The sequence below is a fragment of the Ranitomeya variabilis genome, chromosome 1 (assembly GCF_051348905.1).
Source record: "Ranitomeya variabilis isolate aRanVar5 chromosome 1, aRanVar5.hap1, whole genome shotgun sequence".
NCBI lineage: Eukaryota > Metazoa > Chordata > Amphibia > Anura > Dendrobatidae > Ranitomeya > Ranitomeya variabilis.
Window position 1 is genome coordinate 692674005 of NC_135232.1, and position 26468 is coordinate 692700472.

General features: G+C 41.3%; 1 protein-coding gene across 6 annotated transcripts in view; it reads left to right on the plus strand.

The window, feature by feature from the left end:
- Positions 1 to 25521, plus strand: part of AKT1 (AKT serine/threonine kinase 1) — a 111079-nt gene extending 85558 nt beyond the window's left edge. For all 6 annotated transcript variants that reach the window (XM_077266441.1, XM_077266416.1, XM_077266408.1 and 3 more), the window contains exons 10-14: positions 1202 to 1330; positions 11466 to 11680; positions 12705 to 12792; positions 15136 to 15238; positions 25013 to 25521. In XM_077266441.1, coding sequence (XP_077122556.1) covers positions 1202 to 1330; positions 11466 to 11680; positions 12705 to 12792; positions 15136 to 15238; positions 25013 to 25092 — 615 coding nt within the window. In that variant the 3' untranslated portion in view covers positions 25093 to 25521. The remainder of the gene's footprint in view (positions 1 to 1201; positions 1331 to 11465; positions 11681 to 12704; positions 12793 to 15135; positions 15239 to 25012) is intronic.
- The last annotated feature ends 947 nt before the right edge of the window (positions 25522 to 26468 follow it).

A 26468-nucleotide genomic window follows, 5' to 3' on the forward strand; every position in this document is an offset into this window, starting at 1 on the left:
GAGAGAAGGTTGTGACCTTGGGGGCAGGATTTTCGGGATTTCCTGTTGTTAATCCCATAGACGTCCACTTCTAGTCAGATGGTTTTCAGTCCTTACATAGCTGCTAACAGGGAGCAATAGACTGTAAGTAACTGCGGAAAGATAACTGCGGAAAGATATCAGTTTAGGTTTGATGTTCATTTTTTACCAAATGATTTGATGCAGAATTTGGAATCTGAAATTTCGCTTGGTTTTAGAGGGTTCTTCCCATCTCAATAAATGGATATGGTCAGAGCTTGTCAATGCAAACCATTTTGTAATTTACTGCTTGGTAAAATTTTCAGCCGTTCTTGAGAGATTAACATTTTTTGTGTTTATTTACAGCTCATTGCCATGGAGACCGACCACCGCTGCCAGACAGCAGAGCATGCACAGTGCTCACCAGCTCTTTTCTGCTGATCTTGAAATCCCTTTTTTTAAGCTGGCCAAGAGCATTGAATGGCGCTGCTAACCTCCTTATCCCGGTCAGCTTCAGTGCAGTGCTTACAAGCAAGAGGGCAGTGGTGGTCGGTCTCTAAGGCAACGAGCTGTACACAAAAGAAAAATGGTAATATATCAAGAATGCCTGCAAATTTTAATAAGCGGTAGATTGCAGAAGAGCTTGTTTTTACATGTACTATCTGGCAATATCCACCTCTGAAAATGGGAATAACCCCTTTAAGCCTTGCTTTGTGCACTATAGCCCTAAACCAGATGGTTTGTAGTGCACGTTACACCCTAGCAGAGTAAATCCCTGCATCTTTAAGTCTGACCTTTTTCTTCGTTGCTGTCTTGGCTTCACACCCAGTGCTAGATGCCAATATTTAGTACTGGTGCGGACCGAGTGTTTACAAAACTGAAAAAGGTAAAAAACGATCTGTGATGAGGATCTGGTGGAGCGGCTCCGCTTACCTGCCGACAGTATAAATACACCCCTCCGCCATCGCTGCTCCGCCTCTCATTGTCCGAGAACTGGTCTTATTGTGTTTTGGAAACTTCTGTACTCGGTGCCTGGGTTACCTAAGGTGACGGCCAGGGGTGCCGAGAACTGAGGACGGGCAGAACATCTGCCGGCACAAGTATTATTGTGGCGTTATGGGTATTTATTCATAATAATATAAATTTAATTAATTAACGATAAATAATTGGCGGAAATTCAAATTATTTTTTTTTCTCCCCCCAGTTGGAAAATCTTATGCTGGACAAAGACGGACACATAAAAATAACAGATTTTGGCCTGTGCAAAGAAGGTATAAAGGACGGGGCGACTATGAAGACGTTTTGTGGCACACCGGAATACCTGGCCCCTGAAGTACGTCTATTTCATTGTTATTTGTACATTCAAACGACTTCTCCATTGTCATATAACAAGAAACTCGGCACTCAACTTAAGTGATCAAACGATAATTTAATGTTGTCCACTGCCGTAGTAAACCAAACGTTTCAGTCTTAGATCAGACCTTCTTCAGTTACCGATTAAAGTGTGTCTATTAGGTCAGGTGGACCACTAGATACAGTTGAAGATCACTAGATCAAATGACTTGACGTCATGCAAAAATGAAGTGGAGATGATGGGGCCTGTAAGCAGCCCTGTACACATGTAAGATGCAGTGTGCCGTGCCTCAGTGGTGTGTGCGGACGCGGTGTCCACCGCTGGTCCTGGTCTGATGGAAGACCGAAACGTTTTGTTTACTACGGCAGTGGACAACATTTGATCACGCAAGTTTAGTGCCGAGTTTCTTGCTGTATGCGAACTGTGTGGGAACCTACTCTGGCACCTTCATTAGTTGTGCACACGTTTATCTACTCCATGACTTCTCCATTGTGACCCATTGACACCGCACGAGGAACAATATTCTGTGAAGTAATAATTCTGGGTCTTCTGTATTCCACATTATATTCCACTTTTTGTGCTGAATTATCAGATTTTTTTTTTTTTCAAATTGTCGGATGTTCGTAATCTCATCGTCAGCCTTTTACTGAAAAAGTAAATCTGCTTTGTTTTTTTATTTTTTTTCTAATGTCGTTTTTTCAATATTATATATCTCTATCTATTTTTTATTTTTGTGACAAAGAAGGAAGGAGAAGACCGGGTTTCTCAATGTATCCTCGCTGACCACACACGATGGAAATGTTCTTGAAAGCTTTATTGTGCCGACGCGTTTCATAGCAATCTGCCACTTCCTCAGGGCCAAAGATTTTTTTTTTTCAGCATAATCTTCCAATGTTCACAGTAGCCACTAAGCCTAATACTAGACTCATACTTTCTGCTCTGTACAGATGAAGTCTGATTATAAATACAGGAAGAATTGCAATGACTGATAGCACCTCTATATACAGTAGATCACATGAACCACCATTCACAATAGGTGATGTCACAGCTCACCTCCTCCTCCTGTATAATGACTGATAACACCTCTATATACAGTAGATAACACAGGATCCACCATTCACAATAGGTGATATCACAGCTCACCTCCTCCTCCTGTATAATGACTGATAACACTTCTATATACAGTAGATAACACAGGATCCACCATTCACAATAGGTGATATCACAGCTCACCTCCTCCTCCTGTACAATGACTGATAACACCTCTATATACATAAGGTAACACAGGATCCACCATTCACAATAGGTGATATCACAGCTCACCTCCCCCTCCTGTATAATGACTGATAACACCTCTATATACAGTAGATAACACAGGATCCACCATTCACAATAGGTGATATCACAGCTCACCTCCTCCTCCTGTATAATGACTGATAACACTTCTATATACAGTAGATAACACAGGATCCACCATTCACAATAGGTGATATCACAGCTCACCTCCTCCTCCTGTATAATGACTGATAACACCTCTATATACAGTAGATAACACAGGATCCACCATTCCAAATAGGTGATGTTACAGCTCACCTCCTCCTCCTGTACAATGACAGATAACACCTCTATATACAGTAGATAACACAGGATCCACCATTCACAATATGTGATATCACAGCTCACCTCCTCCTGTATAATGACTGATAACACCTCTATATACAGTAGATAACACAGGATCCACCATTCACAAAAGGTGATGTCACAGCTCACCTCCTCCTCCTGTACAATGACTGATAACACCTCTATATACATTAGATAGCACAGGATCCAACATTCACATTAGGTGATATCACAGCTCACCTCCTCCTCCTGTACAATGTGATAACACCTCTATATACAGTAGATAACACTGTATTCACCATTCACAGTTGGTGATGTCACCTGATTAGATTGGCTGCTGTGTCTGAAATGGTGAATTATTGGAGATCTCTGTTCTTTTACAACAAAGAATGACAATAAAAGTAAAAAAAAAATAAAGGTCATAGGTAATGATGAGCGAATATACTCGTTACTCGAGATTTCTCGAGCATGCTCGGGTGTCCAAGTATTTTTTAGTGTTCGGAGATTTAGTTTTCATCGCCGCAGCTGAATGATTTACATCTGTTAGCCAGCATAAGTACATGTGGGGGTTGCCTGGTTGCTAGGGAATCCCCACATGTAATCAAGCAACAGATGTAAATCATTCAGCTGCGGCGAAAAAAACGAAATCTCCGAGCACTAAAAAATAATCGGGAGGACCCCGAGTATGCTCTGGAAATCTCAAGTAACGAGTATATTCGCTCATCACTAGTCATAGGGGGAAATAATTGCCCCCCTATTTACCTCTCCCGAAAAAAGTGTCTCTGTGATCTGCTGGATGATTCCCCTTCATGTAGCGCCTTGTAGCGGTATAATGAGGTATGGCAGATTTTTCACATGCTTTGTGTGCCGTGGGTCCTGCTCTGGTGTTTATGCAGTTGCCGGGTGGTTGTGGTGGTCGTGGTTGGAATCTGTTGCAGCAGCAGAGCTGGCGATCCGTCCGCTTTGATGTGTCCGTGACTATAGTGGGGACAGCTGTTGTGCCGTCTCTTGTACATTCCTGGGTACAGCTGTCGGGAGCTGCTCCTTGTGGATTGATGATCGTCCGTGTTTGGCACATGACTCTGCTGCATTAACACGTCTGCTGGGGATAGAGCCGCGCGCTCACATTGCCACAGACAGGGCCCGTATAGATCAGCCTCGCTGAGGGCCGTACATGGGGTAAGAGACGAATGGTCATCGTGTGTGTGACGAGCACTGGGCTAATAACGGCCAATTAACCCCATATGGAGCATTTTTCTTTTGCAGGATGAATTATAGTTCTGTGACGCGGTACATTACATGGTACAGTGCATGGAAAGGCAGGAGAAAAAAACTCCTGGTGAGATGAAATGGTGCAAAAAAAAAAAAAGTTTGTTCATATTTGTTTTTTGGGCTTTCCTTTTTACGACATCCATTGTAATGTAAAAATGAGATGAAACAGGATTCTGCAAGTCAGTACGATTAGAGATTTTTAGTGGTAAATTTTTTTTTTTTTTAATTTTTTTTCGTCAATAAAGATGTGTAGGGGACTCAGATCTCTCCTGACAAAGCATATTATTTATAGCTGTGACATCACCTATTCTGTATGGTAGATCCTATGTTATAAACTGTATATAGGGGTGTTGGCTGTCATACAGGAGGGGAGGAGGTTAACTGTGACCACCTATTGTAAATGGTTGGATTCTTTTGATAACACTGCTATATACAATAGATTACACAGGATCCACCTATAACGGGCAGTGTCACAGCTCACCTCCTCCTCCTCCTGTACAATGACCGATAACACCTCTTTATACAATAGATAACACAGGATCCACCATTCACAATAGGCGATGTCACAGCTCACCTCCTCCTCCTGTACAATGACTGATATCTACTGTATATAGAGGTGCTGAGTCATTGTGAAGGGTGGATCCTGTCATCAACTGTATATAGAAGTTTTATCTGTCATTGTACAGGAGGAGGAGGTGAGCTGTGACATCACCTATTGTGAATGGTGGATCCTGTGTTATCTACTGTATATAGAGGTGTTATCAGTCATTGTACAGGAAGAGGAGGTGAGCTGTGACATCACCTATTGTGAATGGTGGATCCTGTGTTATCTACTGTATATAGAGGTGATATCCGTCATTGTACAGGAGGAGGAGGTGAGCTGTGATGTCACCTATTGTGAATGGTGGATCCTGTGTTATCTACTGTATATACAGGTGTTATCAGTCATTGTACAGGAGGAGGAGGTGAGCTGTGACATCACCTATTGTGAATGGTGGATCCTGTGTTATCTACTGTATATAGAGGTGTTATCAGTCATTGTACAGGAAGAGGAGGTGAGCTGTGACATCACCTATTGTGAATGGTGGATCCTGTGTTATCTACTGTATATAGAGGTGTTATCAGTCATTGTACAGGAGGAGGTGAGCTGTGATATCACTTGTTGTGAATGTTATCTACTGTACATAGAGCTGTTATCAGTCATTGTACAGGAGGCAGAGTAGGTGAGCTGTGACATCATCTATTGTGAATGGTGGATCCTGTTATCTGCTGTATATGGAGGTGTAATCCCATACGTACAGTGCCTTGCAAAGGATTCGGCTCCCTGGAACTTTTCAACCTTTTCCCACATATCATGCTTCAAACATAAAGATACCAAATGTAATTTTTTGGTGAAGAATCAACAACAAGTGGAACACAATTGTGAAGTTGACTGAAATGTATTGGTGGTTTAAAATTTTTGTGGAAATTCAAAAACAGAAAAGTGGGGCGTGCAATATTATTCGGCCCCTTTACTTTCAGTGCAGCAAACTCACTCCAGAAGTTCATTGTGGATCTCTGAATGATCCAATGTTGTCCTAAATGCCTAATGATGATAACTATAATCCACCTGTGTGTAATCAAGTCTCCGTATAAATGCACCTGCTCTGTGATAGTCTCAGGGTTCTGTTTGAAGCACAGAGAGCATTATGAAGACCAAGGAACACAACAGGCAGGTCCGTGATACTGTTGTGGAGAAGTTTAAAGCCGGATTTGGATACAAAATGATTTCCAAAACTTTAAACATCCAAAGGAGCACTGTGCAAGCGATCATATTGAAATGGAAGGAGTATCATACCACTGCAAATCTACCAAGACCCGGCCGTCCCTCTAAACTTTCATCTCAAACAAGGAGAAGACTGATCACTGCACAAATCTGGCCTTTATGGCAGAGTGGCAAGAAGAAAGCCATTTCTCAAAGATATCCATAAAAAGTGTTGTTTAAAGTTTGCAACAAGCCACCTGGGAGACACACCAAACATGTGGAAGAAGGTGTTCTGCTCAGATGAAACCAAAATCAAACTTTTTGGCAACAATGCCACATGATATGTTTGGCATAAAGGCAACACAGCTCATCACCCTGAACACACCATCCCCACTGTCAAACATGGTGGTGGCAGCATCATGGTTTGGGCCTGCTTTTCTTCAGCAGGGACAGGGAAGATGGTTAAAATTGATGGGAAGATGGATGGAGCCAAATACAGGACCAATCTTGAAGAAAACCTGTTGGAGTCTGCAAAAGACCTGCGACAAGACAATGATCCCAGACATAAAGCAAAATCTACAATGGAATGGTTCACAAATAAACGTATCCAGGTGTTAGAATGGCCAAGTCAAAGTCCAGACCTCCATGCAATCGAGAATCTGTGGAAAGAGCTGAAAACTGCTGTTCACCAACGATCTCCATCAAACCTCACTGAGCTCGAGCTGTTTGCCAAGGAAGAATGGGCAAGAATTTCAGTCTTTCGATGTACGAAACTGATAGAGACATACCCCAAGCGACTTGCAGCTGTAATCGCAGCAAAAGGTGGCGCAACTAAGTATTAAGTTAAAGGGGCCAAATAATATTGCACGCCCCACTTTTCAGTTTTTGATTTTCCACAAAAATTAAAAATAACCAATAAATTTCGTTCAACTTCACAATTGTGTTCCACTTGTTGTTGATTCTTCACCAAAAATTTATATTTGGTATCTTTATGTTTGAAGCATGATATGTGGGAAAAGGTTGAAAAATTCCAGGGGGCCGAATACTTTCGCAAGGCACTGTATATATACAGCATGTGTATAATAAATAAAAAAAATATATATATATATATTCCATAGCTGAGTGGAAATACATTTCACAAAGTGATTTGACCATTGTAATTCCTTTTCTTGTGGATCATTAGTCCCCGCTGCTTTGATTTATGTGGGGAAAGTTGCTATTTGAATGGTTAAATTTGAGGTGGTGGGGGGTTTCACAGAACCTTATTCTTCTGATGAGATCAAAACTTTTGAGACTTTAAAGATTTAAAGGGGTATGCCAATCTTCAAAGTGATATCCAACAAATGACATATATAAAAGATATCCATTTATCACACAATGAATGTCGCACCTTTGCCAAGATGGTAAGGGGGAGGGGGGGGGAACTACCATGGGATTGGAGGGGGTCTCAATTATCAGAGTTGCACTCTACAAATATTCTATATTGTTGTTGAAACTCCTTTAAATTTGTAAAATCCTGATATTCCATTTGACAACGTTCAGTAGAGAGATGTGAGCTGACATTTTGGTCTCTGAACTAAAGTAGCCATCTGTATGTGTGGGAATACCCGATTGCAGAATATTCCGTGCTTCCACTTGACCTGCCCTTTCTAGCATTTGGATATGGCCGACTGAGCCTGTGGTCGCACATCTGTCGGGTCTGGTTTATTGTGTCACTGGTTTTGAAAAGACAGAGTAAGATAGTGAAGGGAATGAATGATGGTAGAAAACAATCACATTTTTGAGGAAGATTGTTCCTCTTAAAGGAGTTTTCCCGGAAATAGAAAGCAACATAGAGAGAAAATGCAACTCCGAGATGGTTGAAAGTACTTGGTATAAGTGGTCTCCAAGTCACTGCAGTGGAGCTTCTGACTGCACAGGCACCTGGAACCCCTTGAAGTTCTGGTTATGCTTCCATTTGGGGGGGGGGGGGGGGGATGTGTATTTCTTGCAAAAAAAAGAGCTTTTCATATTGCATCTATTTTGGCTTGGGGCATTTTCTGGGAGCCCCTCATTGTGGGAGGATTCTAGGAAGTGGTCATTCCTGGTTTTGTTACCATTGTATGCTTTTCTCATGTTGTGGCCAGGTGAACCTTACAAACTTCGAGTGGTGCAAAGGATCTGGATTTGCCTGGCTGGGCAGTATGGTGGCTCAGTGGTTAGCACTGCAGCCTTGCAGCGCGGGAGTCCTGGCTTCAAATCCCACCAAGGACAACATCTGCAAGGAGTTTGTATGTTCTCCCCGTGTTTGCGTGGGTTTCCTCCCCACTGCAAAGACCTACCAATGGGGAATGTAGATTGGGAGCCCCAATGGGGACAGTGTCAGGAAAGTGCTGAGGAATTAACAGCGCTAAGTGAGAAGAATAATAATAAATGTCCTTTCTGATGTCCCCGGCACTCCTGTATTGCTGCATATGAAAAGTGAAAATCCCGCTCGCCCTTCAATGTAGCCTAGTCTGCACAGAAGCGCGTGATCCACGATTCAAACCAGGTTAAGAATGCACTTCCGAAACACGTCTGGCATCCTATGCATTTTTTCCCCCATGTCCCCCCATCTTTATTACATTGAGATTCAACCAAGAAAGAAAAGGATTTTTTGCTTTGATTCTATTTTAACTCTGGAAATAAAGACTTTATTATTTTAATTATACCTTGGAATTGTGGACTAGAAGCTGGAGCTATCCTTCCTTCTTCTTTAACTAATGAGCGGCCAAGATTTGTAGGTTTACGGCACGGAAATGGGGACTAGCTCAGTGCATGACTAGGCAAGATACAAAGTGGGACTGGTGATAGTGGTTATACTGGGGAACCCCAGTTTTCCCAGGAACATAAATAAGGAAGTATTAGTACTCCTTCCAATGACAGACTGTCTTTTTTATTTCCATCAGTCCGGTGCCGTGAATGTTTCCCTGTGTTTGTGCATTGCTCTATCCCTAATAAATGCGACTATAAACCGGGAGATCATGAACTCCTGAGCTTTCTGGTAAAGGATGAGGCTGGCTCCTGGCAGACCGGCAGCTGTGCTAGCCTTGTACATATATGGGGCAGCTGCAGCGCCAGCTGTCGTTTGCTGTGAATCATACGGCAATAGCTGCTGTAAATAGACCTTCGTGGAGTAACCTAATACCTGCCAGCTTTTGGCTTTCGCATCCTTACTGCGGGACTTTAGATCACTACCGGACCCTACCCCCCCACCTTAAAGTAAAGTTCAATGTGCCCTCTAAACAAATCCAGCATTACTGGGATCCCACGTATGAAACGAGATGTCCCCACTTTATTCCCATTCATCACTTTTCAGCCTTTTTAAGGCTGTTGTTATAACTCTTATCAATCAAGGGATCCATTGAGGAGATGTACTGGTGATCGGGAAGTGCAATCTCCAACAGAAGGGGCGATCGTTGGCAGCGCTTACTACAGTAATGTGAACTTAGAAGCCATTCACAATCTTGTAATAAAATTAATAGTGTGTATGCATGTGTCTGTATATATTCTGTATATATGTATGTACAGTATATATGTAATAATAATCTTTATATGGCGCCAACATATTCCACAGCACTTTACAGTTTACATATATACTATATGCTATTAATTTTATTACATAAAATGGTGTATATATGATGTGGATGCGTGTATGCATGTGTGTGTATATATATATGTGTGTGTGTGTGTGTGTGTGTGTGTGTGTGTGTGTGTGTGTGTATATATATATATATATATATATATATATATATATATATATATATACATACATACAAAGTGAAGTCGAGTAGAAAAAAAAGCTGCTTACAAAGAGCAGGTTTTTAGTGCAGATTGTCATTTGTCTACAATACACGTTTAATAATGTTGGTTTAATTCACTAAAAAGAGAAGCAAAATTGCATGGTTGCGTTTTTGCACTTCCTCATTGCTTTCTATGGTGAAAAAATGCTGAAAGACTTGATTTGCTGCAGTTTTCCAATTTGGTCAGGAAAATTAAAACCATCCAATGTGTGCATGAGATTCCTGAAATCTGATAGCTTTTGCTTATACCTTAAAAAGTAGCTTTTAATTTGCATAAAAAAAAAACACACAAAGAAGGCAACGTGTGAACATGGCCTAAGCCTCCCAACAAACCCCTTATCTTGCATGGAATTGCTGCAGCAAGCCCGATGGTGACCACTGCAGAAGAGATATAGTATTGTATGGCTGCCATCTCAACAAATAGATACAGATGGCTTGAGTCCATGAGGACAAACCGAGGACCCCCTCTATGATGTCCATATGACACAGCCCCCAACGACCTGTATCCAACTTGGGTGGGGGGGAACACATTAGATTGGTAGAAAATCGAGTTGCGTGTGGACAGCCGAAGGTTGAGGTCCTAGGATGTTGCGTATAAAGACCCCGCCGATGAGCACCTCTGTGTTACTACAATCTCAGGCACTCATTCACCCCTGGAGGTGGGCAAGAGTTCCGCATTGTAGTAACAGACCCCAAAGCCCACCCATCCACCATCACTCTCTCATATCTGTAGACTTCACATCATTGTCAGGTGGTGATGGCCCCTGCAGCCTCATGAGTAGGCGAAACCTCATCCGTGTGTTAAAGGGTGGCAATCTGTAAAGGTTTATTCCCAAAATGGAAATGTCTCTTTTGAAAAGTTGAGCGGGAAGTGAAGATTGTTTCCTGACTGAGAGGGAGCAGCCGGCGCGAAGACGTTTTTCCGTAGTTAAATAATTAGTGCAATATTGGGGGTGGAGGGAGGTTAATGGGTTCCAACATAACATCCCTTCTAAAATTAAAGCGTCACTCTGACAGATCTTCCTTATGACTAACATAGATATGAAAATCTTCTTGACACTTAAGGGATCTAGAAACCATTTGGGTCCTGATAATTTTCATGTTAGTTGTCCCTATGGAGTTTGAACTGTTATAGGGGGAGTTTTCAAGGCGTGTTCCAAAAAATCACAAGGGGATAACGTGGTGATTGTTGGGGGTCTAAGCTCAAACCCCCAACAGGGCTTTTCATCCAGTCTTGAATGGAGCAAAGTTACCTGTGCTCCACCTCTGCACAATTGATGGTATTTGGGACTGTTGGAAATAGTTGAGTTCTGTACGGTAGTACCATAGACAATGAATGGAGCAGAGGTCGAGTATATCAGAACCCAAGCGATCAGCAATTTGGATATAAAATATCTTGTGATTTTAGGAAACCCCTTTAACAGAAATCTGATCTGTTCCCCAATCAATATCATTAGTTACTCAAGACATCTCTTATCTTTTTATTTAAAAGTTTTGAATCTTTCAGTGTCTTGTGAGACAACTCTTCTTGTACTGATCTGGTTGTTGGAAAATATTTTGTCTATCTTATGATTTTCAGATACATTCCATTGTATCACCTACAGGAAAAACTAAGCGCATAGGTTAATATTTGACCCATTATGTACTCGTTCAACAGGTACTAGAAGATAATGACTATGGCCGAGCAGTGGACTGGTGGGGTTTAGGTGTAGTCATGTACGAAATGATGTGTGGCCGACTCCCCTTTTACAACCAGGACCATGAAAAACTCTTTGAACTTATCCTAATGGAGGAAATTAGATTCCCGCGCACTTTATTACCTGAAGCAAAATCACTGCTCTCAGGTTTATTGAAGAAAGACCCAAAACAAAGGTAAGAAAGTGAACACCTCTCCTTTGATGTCCACTTTTATGAAGTCATGTGTTTGACCTGCAATGTTAATAAGCAGAATTCTATAGGTTTGGCACCAGGGAGCGGCGCATTGTAGGAGATGAGACGGCGCCACTCTTGTGTACAGGTTGTTTTTGGTATTGCAGCTCATCCATGCTTTCACAAAACTGAGGGTTTATATAACGTTCGACCAGCGAGAGGATTACTCTACAAACTAATTCTACCTTAACTGGAAGAAAAAAAAAAGTTGTCACAATTTCATAAATATGCAGATTCAAAGCATCTTTTCTAAAGAAAGGCACTGTTGCAATCAGTCTTAAAGGATTTTTTATATCTTTAAACATAGTGCCTCCTCCAATTGCCGCTGCTCCTCTGATTCTGAAACAGTTTTTTTTTTTAGTCTGTGTCCTTCTGTTCCAAAGTTATTCCCACGGGAATAATAATGCAAATTTGGGTGTTGCTCTGTGGGCGTCTACTTTTCTACCTGTCCAGCCAATGAAAACCTCAGCCACTCCCACAAGTTCTGTGGTAGACCCCCAGTAGGATGAAAGAGAAAGTTTGCACCTTTATTTCTGGGGAGCATAACTTTAGTACAGAGGGGCGCAGAAAAAAAAGAAAAACTGTTCCAGCAGCAATTGGAGGAAACTCATAGTTTGAATAAAAAAATCCTCCTTAAAAATAAGGTCAGGGTCACAAGGCACCCCATTTAAAGCAAAAATAGTCATACAAGTGACACTATTGATACATATTATTACTGTATAATGAAAGTTACCTTTAACTTTACTTCTGTGGGTTGAGTGGCTAGACAGGATCCGTGACTGGGGCTCACAGGACTCGTGGTGGGTGCGCGAGTCCGGTATCTGGGAGTCAGTCGTACCTGTATCTCTTGGAGATGCCATAGATGTTCATGATGTTGATACCCCTTTAAGACGTTTATTTGCTCAGCTTGTTTTTTTTTTCTTTACCCAATTGTTTATTTTTATCTCATTCCTTTCAATGTGTACAGGTTAGGTGGCGGACCTGACGATGCAAAAGAAATCATGCAACACAAATTTTTTGCTGGAATTGTATGGCAAGATGTATATGAGAAAAAAGTAAGTATTACAATATGTTTATTCACGCTTAGCGTTTTTAGGGTGGGTGTTTTTTTTTTTTTTTTCATTATCGGCCAAATTAATAAGTTTCTAAAATCTCATTAACATGGTGCATGTTTTATTTCTTGTCCTTGCATTTTTGTTTGAATTAAATGCCACATGTTAATTATTTAACCATTTTTACTGCAGGCTTTTTCCATTTTGGGATCAAAATAATGTGGCACAAAAAAAAAAAACCTGCAAAAATCTTACCAATTTTTGTTGCTGTTTTCTGCCCATAGACTGCACTTACCACTTACTCCCCCCCATCCCTAAACATCAAAAAAAGCTGCGTGAACATACCTAGGCCTTTGTTTGTATTATTCTCCTTCAGTATATATATGTGTGTGTGTGCGTGCGTGTGTATGTATGTATGTATGTATGTATGTATGTATGTATGTATGTATGTATGTATGTATGTATGTATGTATGTATGTATGTGTGTGTGTGTGTGTGTGTGTGTGTGTGTGTGTGTGTGTGTGTGTGTATATATATATATATATATATATATATATATATATATATATATATATATATATATATATATATATAATTTTTATGGACTTCCCATAGTATATGAAGAAAAGGGGAAATTAAATAAATATATATAATAAATATATATATATATATATTCAAAACTATTGAAAATAACCTGAAAGCAGGAGCAGAACAGTTTGTACATCATCTGCACACAAATTCTCTCCCCCCCCCCATTATAAATGGCTCCCCCACTACACAGCGAAGAATAGCACAGCTGTTGCTGCTGATGGCAGCTGTGTTGGCACACACATGCTTGGCAAGGGGGTGGAGCGTCCTGGCACAGTCTGTGGAGACCCTGCAGCTTGTGCACACTGGATTCCAGAAACCAAGATGGTGCAGAATGTCCCAAATTTATGACACAATGCAAACTGTAGTCCTGCCAGTCAGCATCAAGAGGCCTGCAAGGGAGGGAGGGGGTCGCTGGCGTGTGCGGCAAGCTGTCGTGCCTATAAATAACTGCTTCCTAAAGAACTGCGCTGTTCAGGTTTGTGGTTCAGCGCTGAATAAATGGCTTTAGGTTGCCTTTGTGAGGGCTTTACGGTAAGGTGTTACTTTCTTTTGTAGCAAAGCTCATGCCTGGCCATGTTTGGGGTTTTGATCGTAGATTGTTTGCAGGATTCATGCGTAATCTGACAGTATAGTCTTTTAACAACCAACGTTCTGGCATAGAAAAGTATCATGTCTAAAATAGTAATTAATATTGAGTGGTTGAATGTATTAAACCCAGTTTCCTATTTGGGAATTTGTAGAGAATAAAGTGATATTCTTTTCGAGTGACTCTTCAGAATAAGCTGTACATAATACGTTGGCGCTATTTTAAATAAAGATTATTATTAACACGATCTGGTCTTTGTATGACCGGCGTGTCTTGGAATTTTGACCGCTTTTTCCTCCCCCCTATGCCAGCTCTCTTAATTTTTAGTTGTCTCTGAGCTAGTGGGTAGAGTTGGGTAGGCATGGAGGACATTATACAGCATTACAGAGGAGTGTAGCTGTGAATCCAGCACAGGGGTGAAATAAAACACTTCTCTATTGTTCCCCTCTCTTAATAGACTTCTACAGGCAGTTGTAATTTGATCTGTCCACAGGAGGAGTTAAAACTTACTGATCAGCTCGACCGCTGCACCAGTCATTCCCTATAAGGCTAGGCATGGCTATGCTTTTTCCGGGAGCTCCATAGAGAATGTGTATGGAGTGGCCATCGGGTATCCAACTTGTCATGTCATTCTGGAATGGGGATAAGCATTTCCTTCTTCTATTGATCGCTGCGGGTCTTAGCAGTTGGACGCCCTCAGAAAGTTATCATCTATACTTAACCCCTTCAAGCAATCTATAATGCAGAATGTAGTACGTACAAATCATCTGGGAGGCGAGGGAAGGCTATGACTGCGGAGTTGCAACTGCAGGAGCGGAGTAAATGTTTAAACCCCCTTAGATGCCGTGGTCAGTATTATCTGTGGCATTTAAGGGGCGACAGACAGAGCATCTTCCATCTGTCCAAACCAATCAGTGGATTAACGTCTACTCCTCATATTTGATTATCTTCTTAATCCCAGAGGCTGATTAATTAAACTACATGGCTAGCACTGCTAAAATCAAAACAACCATTGACCTGTTACTTAGAAAAAACTGGTGGGGGGGGGGTTTATGTGTTTGTTTTTTAAAAATTTAATCTTTAATGTATTTACCATGCGATTAAACTCCCTCCAGCCACTGGTTTTGTACATTGACCTGTTTAACAATTTTTTTTTCTTCTTCTTTAAGCTTGTACCACCTTTTAAGCCACAAGTTACATCGGAGACAGACACACGGTATTTTGATGAAGAATTTACAGCGCAAATGATCACTATAACCCCCCCAGACCAAGGTATGTGCCTGATTATTCTCCTCGTGCGAGGGGTTGTTCTTCATAGATCGCTGCATAGTTCTGTGCATAAAGGTTGTGTTCTGCATTGATAATACAAAACCACCAACCTGACATTGTGTGTCTTACTTGCGTTGCCGAAACAGCGCTGATCATCAAGACAAGATGGCACATACCACACGGCACATTTTCAGGTTTTCTGGTGTCCAACATGGAAGTTGCTCAGTGCGGCCTCCATGGATCGGACTTGTTGTTTTCCATAGTGCACCCTGGTGTCACACCCAGCCGTCCTCATCATATACATGTGATTCACCAGACCAGGCCGCCTGCATCACTCCATGGTCCACTTTACTGCGAAAGCTTCTGCAACAAGCACCAGAGTATCAAGATGGATCACCACTCTGTTGCTGCAGCAGTTCTTTAGTGGAGTGATCAAAGGCTAGCCTTTTTTTCCCCACGCACATCACTCTTTTACCAGTTCTCCGCTTCTTCTTATTCCTTTCAACCACATAGTGGCCACTGTACTCGCCCCACAAGAGAGATTTCATTATTATGCTTGCTTCTTATAGCGCCCTCCTATCCTGAAGCACTTTACAGACTTTATCAGGCTGTCACATGAGCGTTTTTAGCCGTCCCTATTTTGTTTTTTTTTGTTCCCCACCCTAATTCTCAAACATCAACTCCGAGATCTGAGTGTTCATTTACTGCCTAGTCTCTCCCAACCCGTGACTGTTGCCATTGCAATAGGATAATCGCAATTCACTGCATCGGTTTTAATGTTATGGCTATTGTTCGAGGTCTATCTAATATATAAAGCTGAATGTGTGTGTGTGTGTATGTATGTATGTATGTATGTATGTCCGGGATTGGCATCTGAACCGTAGCAGCTACAGCCACAAAATTTTGCACAGTCACACGTCTGGACCCCGAGAGCGTCATAGGCTATGTTGTGAGGTGAAATTTTAACCCCGCGCTTTCCAATTCACCAAACAATTTTGCCCCTATCTACATAATGGGGAAAAAGTGAAAGGAAAAGTGTTGGAGGCGTCGCAGCTACAGGCACAAAATTTTGCACAGTCACACGTCTGGACCCTGAGAGCGTCAAAGCTATATTGTGAGGTGAAATTTTAACCCCGCGCTTTCCAAGTCACCAAACAATTTTGCCCCTATCTACATAATGGGGAAAAAATGAAAGGAAAAGTGTTGGAGGCAAATTAACAGCTGCCAGATGTGAACAAGGGGGACTTAAAGAATGACAGCGATGGCACCAAAGAGTATATACTGTACAGTTGCTAAGGTGGGGCCCCAACATGGGATAATCACACCACCACGGGGATATGAACACACACACAAAATGCGCCACACACTACCACGTGCTCGAACACATATACCACCCTCAGTGCACATTTCACCACACATACACCAACCTCGCCACATAAAAGTAGAAACACAAAAGTCGCCGCTCAAAACTCGCCACGCGCAAAACTCTCCACATGCAAAACTCGCCACACGTGCAAAACTCGCCACACGCAAAACTTGCACACGCAGAAAAATTGCCACACGCAGAAAAATTGCCACATGCACAAAAGTTGCAACACATGCAAAAGTTGCCTCACACAAAACTTGCACATACTCAAAAGGCACCACACATAAAACTCGCCACGCGCAAAACTCGCCATGCGCAAAACTTGCTGCACACAACTTGCTACACTAACCTGTCACATGCAACTCGACACACAAAAAGTTGCTACACGCATGTCGCCACACAAAACTCATCTCACAAAAGTCCCTACATGCATGTCGCCACACGCAACTCAACACACACAACTTGACACACGAAACTCGCCCTAAAACACACACAAGTCTGGTATCCTTCAAAAATAAAAATCTGATTAATAAGCAGACAAACTACAAGAGCAACAAATGTACCATATAGGAATCCGGCAGCTGTCAGTCACATGACCAGTCTATTATGTGTATGTGTGAGCTAATATATACTGCCAGGGGGTGGGCTTACTGTTGGCTGGGGATTTATCAGGCTGCCATTTTAGCTTACAAATACTGAGGTAAAAATACTGACCAAATAACGTGTGAACGAGGGCTAATACAGGAGGAGATGGCATACAGCTATATACTATATACAGGAGATGACACACAGGTATATACTATTTACAGGGGAGATGACACACAGGTATATACTATATACAGGAGGAGATGACACACAGATATATACTATATACAGGAGAGATGACACACAGGTATATACTATATAGAGGAGGAGATGACATACAGGTACATACTACATACAGGAGGAGATGACATACAGGTATATACTATATACAGGAGGAGATGACACACAGGTATATACTATATACAGGAGCAGATTACCTACAGGTATATAGTATATACAGGAGGAGATGACACAGGTATATGCTATGTATAGGAGGAGATGACATACAGGTATATACTATATACAGGAGATGACACACAGATATATACTATATATAGGTGAGATGACACACAGGTATATACTATATACAGGAGATTACATACAGGTATATCTAATATATAAAGCTGAATGTGTGTATGTATGTATGTGTGTATGTCCGGGATTGGCATCTGTACCGTCGCAGCTACAGCCACAAAATTTTGCACAGTCACACGTCTGGACCCCGAGAGCGTCATAGGCTATGTTGTGAGGTGAAATTTTAACCCCGCGCGTTCCAATTCACCAAACAATTTTGCTCCTATCTACATAATGGGGAAAAAGTGAAGGGAAAAGTGTTGGAGGAAAATTGACAGCTGCCAGATGTGAACAATGAGGACTTAAAGAATGAGAGCGATGGCGACAAAGAGTATATACCGTACAGTTGCTAAGGTGGGGCCCCGACATGGGATACTCACCACACACGGGGATATGAACACAAACACAAAATGCGCCACACACTACCACGTGCTTGAACACATATACCACCCTCAGCACACATTTCACCACACACACACACCAACCTCGCCACATAAAAGTCGAAACACAAAAGTCACCACTCAAAACTCGCTACATGCAAAACTCGCCATATGCAAAACTAGGCTCACGCAAAACTCGCCACACGTGCAAAACTCACCTCATGGAAAACTCACCTCATGCAAAACTTGCACACACAGAAAAATTGCCACATGTACAAAAGTTGCACCACATGCAAAAGTTGCCTCACACAAAACTTGCACATACTCAAAATGCACCACACATAAAACTCGCCACGCGCAAAACTCGCCATGCACAAATCTTGCTGCACACAACTTGCTACACTAACCTGTCACATGCAACTCAACACACAAAATGTTGCTACACGCATGTCGCCACACAAAACTCAACACACACAACTTGACACATAAAACTCGCCCTAAAACACACACAAGTCTGGTATTGTCCTTCAAAAATAAAAATCTGATTAATAAGCAAACTACAAGAGCAACAAATGTACCATATAGGAAATACGGCAGCTGTCAGTCACATGACCTGTCTATTATGTGTATGTGTGAGCTAATATATACTGCCAGGGGGGAGGGCTTCCTGTTGGCTGGGGATTTATCAGGCTGCCAATAGCAACCAATCACAGCTCAGCTTCTATTTTGCTACAGTTAATTAACCTGAGCTCTGATTGGTTAATATAGGCAACAAAGACATTCTCAGTATAACAAAGCTAATATATGTTGTGAAATGCTTCTATTTGCTTAGTTTTTGCCTTTTAATAATTACATTTCTATCTATTTGTTTTGTGGTTTTTGTGTGCAGAATAAATTTTTGTTAACACATTCTATTTTGCTAACAGCAGTCATTAACCCGGGCGAAGCCGGGTAGTACAGCTAGTATTTTTATATTACTGCTTAAAGGGGGTTGTTAAAGATTATGGAAATGTCTGCTTTAATTGACCTTTTATGACCCGCTGCTGTTAATGAGGTTATGAAGAGGTTTCACATCCGGCTTCAAGTATTTCAACAGTGCCACCAGCAGGTCTTCAGTATTTACTGCAGAAAGTGGAGAACGCCGACTGAAAAAACAAAATTGAACAAAACAACCCTAAAACTTTTGTTTCCTAAACATGGGACTGTGTGACGAGACTTTTTTCTTAATATATCTCCAAGAAGTTGAGTATCTGGGGAACAGTTTTTTCCTTTTATTTTGAATTTTTCTATTCTAATTGAGGCATCCATAGGAGCCCAAGTTAAAGGAAAATTGTCCCATTGGTCACTGGCAAAGCCATCCTGGGTGCAATGTAAGCTGGAAATAAGACAGAAGCTATAAAGACAGAAGTTATACACCGCTTCCGTCTGGTTTGTTGGGTTCCTTTGCTGTTTCTCACCTATTTTTTTTTGCTAGATTTCAGGAGCTTTAAACTCACATTTTTACACTTAGTGGCATTGATTTAAAGCCCGTAGTCCTTTACTAGGATTGACAAGTGGCTATTTTTTTCCTCCAATAACTTTTTTTTTTAAGGGGGCAAACAGTTGCTGCTGGGTTCAGTTATCCTATGTGACTTGTCCATGTTATACCATGTCATTTGGCTGTTGTCTTCCAAAAGTAGCCATGGCTGTCCCATCACTATGGACAAAAACGTAATTAATTGTTCAGAGACTCACGGTCAGGTGTTCCCGCCACCTCTTTGAGTAGAGGTCGGTGGTAGGGAAGATTTCCATAGTTTTGTTTAAAACAAAGGAATTCTTAAAAATTACAGCCAACACTTGTAAACTATCCTCATTTATGGTTAGATTGGTAACCTGTATTTCATATTTCTATGGCTACTTTTAATAATTCCTTTCTTCTTGTTCTTAGAATCTGGGAGAATGTCTAACTATGCAGATTAGGTCCCCAGTTAACTAACTTTCTGTTACATGGTTTGCCGAGGGTGACAATCCCATTATCCCAAGTGCACGGGACAAGTGGAAATGTCATGGCTTACTCGTGTGATTGAAGGGCACTCAGACTTTCATGTTGGCTCTATTACCATACACAACCAAGCGTCTACACTGGGTTAAACATGGATGTCGGCAGGGGTCCTGGAACAGTTGGTTCCAGCTTTTATGCCACAGTCTGAGTAGGTGGTAAGTGTCCGATTTATGCCAACTTGCACTCGTGTCCCTCTGCTTCTGACGCACTCCAGGCATTCACGAAATTCAGTCTTTGATCAAAAGTTATTAAGACCCAGATGCCAGATGCGAGACTTCAAGAAGCGGCATAATGTTTCACAGGATAAACGTGTCAGATGTAGAGACTAACGATGCCACCCACTCCGGAGCGCAGAATGCAGCCTGTCACAACACGTGTGTTTGGTGATTTTCCCCTCATGTGACCTTACGTTGTCAAGTTTTCGTAGAGCAGGCCGAGAATTTTATTCTGGAAAATTCGGAAGTTCGGAGGACAAATCTACATTTGTGTTTGTATACTGAAGCGTTTTACAAAGACTCTGCTTGGAGACAGGGGATTTCAATCTTAAAAATAAACTAAACTGCTTTACTCGTGCTCCCCGAGGTCCAGCAGAGTCCCTGCCACAGCTCTCCATGTGTTATTGTGTGCAGAGCTGACGTCCTGTTGTGAGCACGACAGTCAATCTGTGAGTGCTGCAGCTCTGAGTCAATGGAGTGCACCGATTGGCTGCAGTGCCGGACCTGGGGAGGGTGAGTAAGGTGTTGTTTTTTTTTAAACTATCTCTGGATAGGTGCTTCAAGAAGCCAAAAAACACTTAATGTTGGTCTGTTAACGCTTGGTTGTAGTGCAGAAATGGGGAAAAAAGAGGAAAATGGGTTGTCCAGGGTTTAGCATTATGGCCCATTTTTAGAATCTGTCATTAATGTCTGATGGTAGTGGTGTGATACCAGACATTCCCCGCCAAGCAGCCGTTCCTGGTGTCGGCCAGATCTGCTCCGATACAGAGCTGCACAGCTCTGTCAGAGGAAAGGGGTCACAACAGGGTACTGCACATACACCCCCTTTTCAAATCAATATGAAGTGGATGTGCAGTACCTGGCCATTATTCCATTGACTCAGCTATGCTGTGTCATACCCCAACTAGATCAGACATTGATGGCCTATCCGAATTCCCGGACAGCCCTTTTAAATACTTAAAAACTTTCATGGGTCATTCATTATTCAATAGCACTTTAAAAGGATTGTCCAATTTATGTGGGCCCCAAATCTATTTTGAAAGGGGCCACATTTATGGTGCCACTACATTTTAATTTTTTTTTCTTTTTTTTTTTTTAGTATCCCCATCTTCTCGCTTGTCTGGAGGCGGTGTGCTTCATGATTGACAGTTTGGCGCAGTGGTTTGGTTGAGCCACTTGACTGAACTGTTTGCTCTCCAGTGCAGTATGCAGAGGTAACGTTACCTCTGCAGCGTAGAAAGAGTGCAGACACACTGAAACTGGCTGGATCCAGTGAGTTCCAGAGAAAGCTTTATAGCCAAGAGCTTGGAAGCGCTGCACTCCTTGCTTAGGAAAGCAGTCACCACAGGTTTACTGCAGCAGTGAACAATTTCCTAGGCACTGGGAAGTATACAAAAAAAAAAAAATCATTCAGCTTTAACCCCTTTCTGACATCAGACATAATATTCCGTTCATGTGACCTGGGCCAATTTTTTTCATGGATGGAATATTATGACCGATCGGCCGCGCTCACGGGGGGAGAGCGGGCGATCACCGCCGAGTGTCAGCTGATTTTGACTAATTATCCCCCAGACATGGATTACGGCGTTGGACACGACGACGGACAGGTATTGGTATATTGTTGTTTTTTATTTTATTACAGGAGATTGAGGGCTTCGCATGAATTAGGCATTGCAGTAAGTATGGTTGAATTGAGTCTGTGTAATTTTTTCAATTAAAGGACTTTATTCTGGCTGTGTATTTAACATATAACTATAGGGTTAGTAATGGAGAGGGGTCTACCTCTCCATTACTAAGCCGTGTGCTTGATGTCACCTGACAATACAAAGGTGACATCAACCCCACAAATATGAACCCCACTTGCCACCCCTACAGGGCAAGTGGGAAGAGCCGGGCAAAGCACCAGAATTGGCGCATCTAATAGATGTGCCTTTTCTGGGCAGTTGCGGGCTGCTATTTTTAGGCTGGGGGGTCAATATCCATAGCCCCTTACCAGCCTGAGAATACCAGCCCCCAGCTGTGAGCTTTAGCAAGGCTGGTTAAAAAAAATGGTGTGGGGTTCTCCCCATTTTTGACAAAGTATTTAAAAAAAACAAACAAAAAAAAAACAACAGCGTTGGGACCCCTCTATTCTTGATAACCAGCCTTGCTGAAGTGGACAACTGAGGGTTGCAGCCCTCAGCTGTGAGTTTTGCCTGGCTGGTTATAGAAAATACAGGGGAACCCACACCGTTTTTTTTCATTTATTTATAGAGCAGGCGGTGGCTGATGAATACCCCCAGCAGCCGTTCCTTCTGTCACTGTTATTAGCAGCAGCAGGGATAGGTTGATGGGAGTAATAGTCTCAACAGCCACCGCCTGCTCTTATCACTTAAATGTAACTCCTCATTCTCCCCTGCTCGTGCCGATCGCCAGCAGAGCAGGGGAGAATGATGAGGTGTGTTCAGCACCCAATGCCGGGGAGCAGCGCTTACTGTAACACTTCTTCCCCTGTGCCGATGCATGTTACACAGATGACATCCATGTGTGTTATGGGTATGCACATGTGCAGGATTGTTTTGTGGCTGACATTAATAAATGTTCATCAGCGTGTTTTGCCCACAGACACACGGTCCATTGCACAGACTCATTCACTTGAATAGGCCACGTTCAGTAGAAATTGTGGGACAAACTTTGGTGACATTTTTACCCACTTTTTGTGTGAAAATGTAAAATCTTTGGCTAAAACAAAATGTTTGTGGTAAAAATGTTTCTTAGCTTTGCACTGTGCCTGAAAAATATTTCCTGATTACATGTAGGGCATTACATGTAGGGCATTACATGTAGGGTATTGGCACACTCAGGAAAAAAATGGACCTCAGTTTGTTGTAAGAAAAAAAAAAAAATCCTATTAGCCCTTAGAAAAATTACAAACTCGGGACTAAAACAACATTTTAGTGGTAGAAATGTAACTTATTCCTTCTTCACCGCTCAGTGGTATAAAATTCTGTGAGGCACATGTGGTGTTATTATGATCACTGCACCCCTTGATGAATTCATTTGAGAGTGTAGTTTGTAAAAAGAGTTCACATATAGGGGAGTTTCTGCTGTTCTGGCACCCCAGAGGTTCTGCCAATGTGGCATGGCACCCTCAAACCATTCCAGCAAAATCTGAACTCCAATATGGCGCCTCTTCCCTTCTGAGCTTTGCACTGTGCCTCAAAAGTAGTATTCCCCTACATATGGGGTGTCGGCGTACTCAAGAAAATTGCACAACAACTATTGGGGTCCAATTTATCCTGTTACACTTGGTAAAATAAAAAATTGGGGGCGAAAAGATCATTTTTGTGGGAAAAAAAAAAAGATTTTCATTTTTACGGCTCTAAGTTATAAATTTCTGTGAAGCGCTTGGGGTTTCAAAGTGCTAACCATACATCTAGATAAGTTCCTTGGGGGGGGTCTAGTTTCCAAAATGGTGTTACTTGTGGGGGGGGTTCCTCTGTTTAGGCACATCAGGGGCTCTTCATCATGGCGTCCGATCTCAATTCCAGCCAATTTTGCATTGAAAAGTGAAATGGCGCTCCTTCCCTTCCAAGCTTTGCCATGCACCCAAACTGTGGTTTACCACTACATATGGGGTATCCGTGTACTCAGGACTAATTGCACAACAACTTATGGGGTCCAATTTCTCCTGTTACCTTTGGTAAAAAATGAAAAAAAATTGATTGGATGGTAAATGTTTTGTGAAGAAAAGTTAAATGTTCATTTTTTTTTCCTTTTAAACATTACAAAAATTCCTGTGAAGCACCTGAAGGGTTAATAAATATCTTGAATGTGGTTTTGAGCACCTTGAAGGGTGACGTTTTTAGAATGATGTCACTTTTGGGTATTTTCTATCATATAGACCCCTCAAAGTGACTTCAAATGTGAGGTGGTCCCTATAAAAAAAAAAATAAAATAAATTGTGTTTAAAATGAGAAATCGCTAGTTAACTTTTAACCCTTATAACTTCCTAACAAAAAAATGTGGTTCCAAAATTGTGCTGACGTAAAGTAGACATGTGGGAAATGTTACTTATTAAGTATTTTGTGTGCCATATCTCTGTGATTTTAAGGGCATGAAAATTCAAAGTTGGAAAATTGTGACTTTTCAAAATTTTCGCCAAATTAAAATTTTTTCACAAATAATCGCTAGTCATATCAAAGAAATTTTACAACTAACATGAAGTACAATATGCCATGAATAAACAGTGTCAGAATCAAGGGGATCCATTGAAGCGTTCCAGAGCTATTACCTCATAAAGTGACAGTGGTCAGAATTGTAAAAATTGGCTCGGTCATTAACCATGCAAACCACCACCTCAGGTAATGGGGTTAATGACAAGTACAGTAAATGAAAAAGTTAAAATTCAAAATTTAGTTTTTGTTGTTTTTTTTTATTTAAAAAAAAAAAAAAAAGTTCAAAAGATAAAAAGTGTATTTTGCTGATAGTGTAACTTGTTTATGTAGATTAATATCTGAAGTATAAAAATAAAATTCAGTAAAGATGAACAAATGTTTTTTTTTTCCCAAATTGATGCCATCTTTGTTTATTGAGCTTCTAGTATTGTGTTTAATTTTTGTCATGTTTCTTTTGCAGATGAAAATCTGGAATTTGTTGACAATGAAAGAAGGCCGCACTTTCCCCAGTTTTCGTATTCTGCAAGTGGAAACGCTTAGATGTCTCACTTTCTTCTTTTTTGTTTTCGTTCATTACAACACACAGACTTCATTTTTGGGCACTAAGTTCATCAGACTTTGTACAGGACTTTCTATAGCCTATAAATTACAAACTATGTTTGTATGACCACAATAGAAGTTTGACGAATGTCTGGGGAAGGGGAAGTCAGTCTGTATGAAAAACAACAAAACCGTTCACATTTGCAAAGAAAAAAAAACTGGAAAAAAAAAACAAAAAAATCCATCCATTATTTTTTCTATGTATGTATTATTTTTTTATATACATACATTCATATACATTACGTTGGACAATGCCACGCAGCTGAAGTTTTGAGAATGAATTAAAAAAAGAGATAAAAAACAAGCATATCGTAACAAAAAAAGGAAAAAAAAAATGGAAAAAAAAAAATAAAGTTACTCTTCTCACTTCCCTGGTCCCACTGTACCATCCACAATGGTTTATTTATTTCCTAGGTTTTAATTATTGAAAAAGTGTGGGCAAATGGATGTATTTAGGAAGTAATAGAAGGTATAGCGAATAGTGCAATAATACAAAGGTGAACGTGTTTTGAGTAATTACATCTTTCTTTTTTTTTTTTTAAACCGTGAAGGGTCAAAGAGTAGTGATGAGTGAACGTGCTGGGATAAGGTGTTATCAGAGCATGTGCAGGTGCTAAGTGTCTTAGGCGTGCTCGAAGCGGGCACAACACATGCAGGGATTAGCTGTTTGTTAGGCAATCCCTGCATGTGTTGCGGCTGTCAAAGTCATAAGATATAGAGCTGCGGGAACTCGAAACACGCCAAAGTCACTCTGTTAGCACCCGAGCATGCTCTGATAGCACCTTATCCCAGCACGCTCGCTCATCACTAGCAAGAGACCAAACAACCGGACCAGCATTATAGCCTCAGTGAGGTCGATCATCAAACAAGAGTTCTTATCTTGCTGTAGAATGACAATACATATCGGGTTAATTGGTTTTAGTAAAATGTGAAAAATGTAACTTCTAGAGTTTTTATTATTGTAGCATGCCTTGGTTAAAAAAGGGGCTGGCTTGCAAATCTGCATCTTGCAAATGCCACACTCTAGCCAATATTTTCAAGCAAAGGCAAAAAAGAAAAAAACAAGATATAGTTTTGTTGTAGAAGGTAAATCCCTGACAAGTTAAAAAAATAAATAAAATTGTCCCTTATTTGAGAAATGTCGACTGCTTATGGCAACCGAACCCCACCTGTATCGTTTGCTATAGGCATCTAGACAGTTTTGATAAATGGGGCCCATACTTACTTTTTTTTCTCCCCCCCCCCCCCCCCTCGAAGGCATTTTTTAATTTTCTCTTTTAGCTTTGAGGCGACACTACACCTTGACCAATGAATAG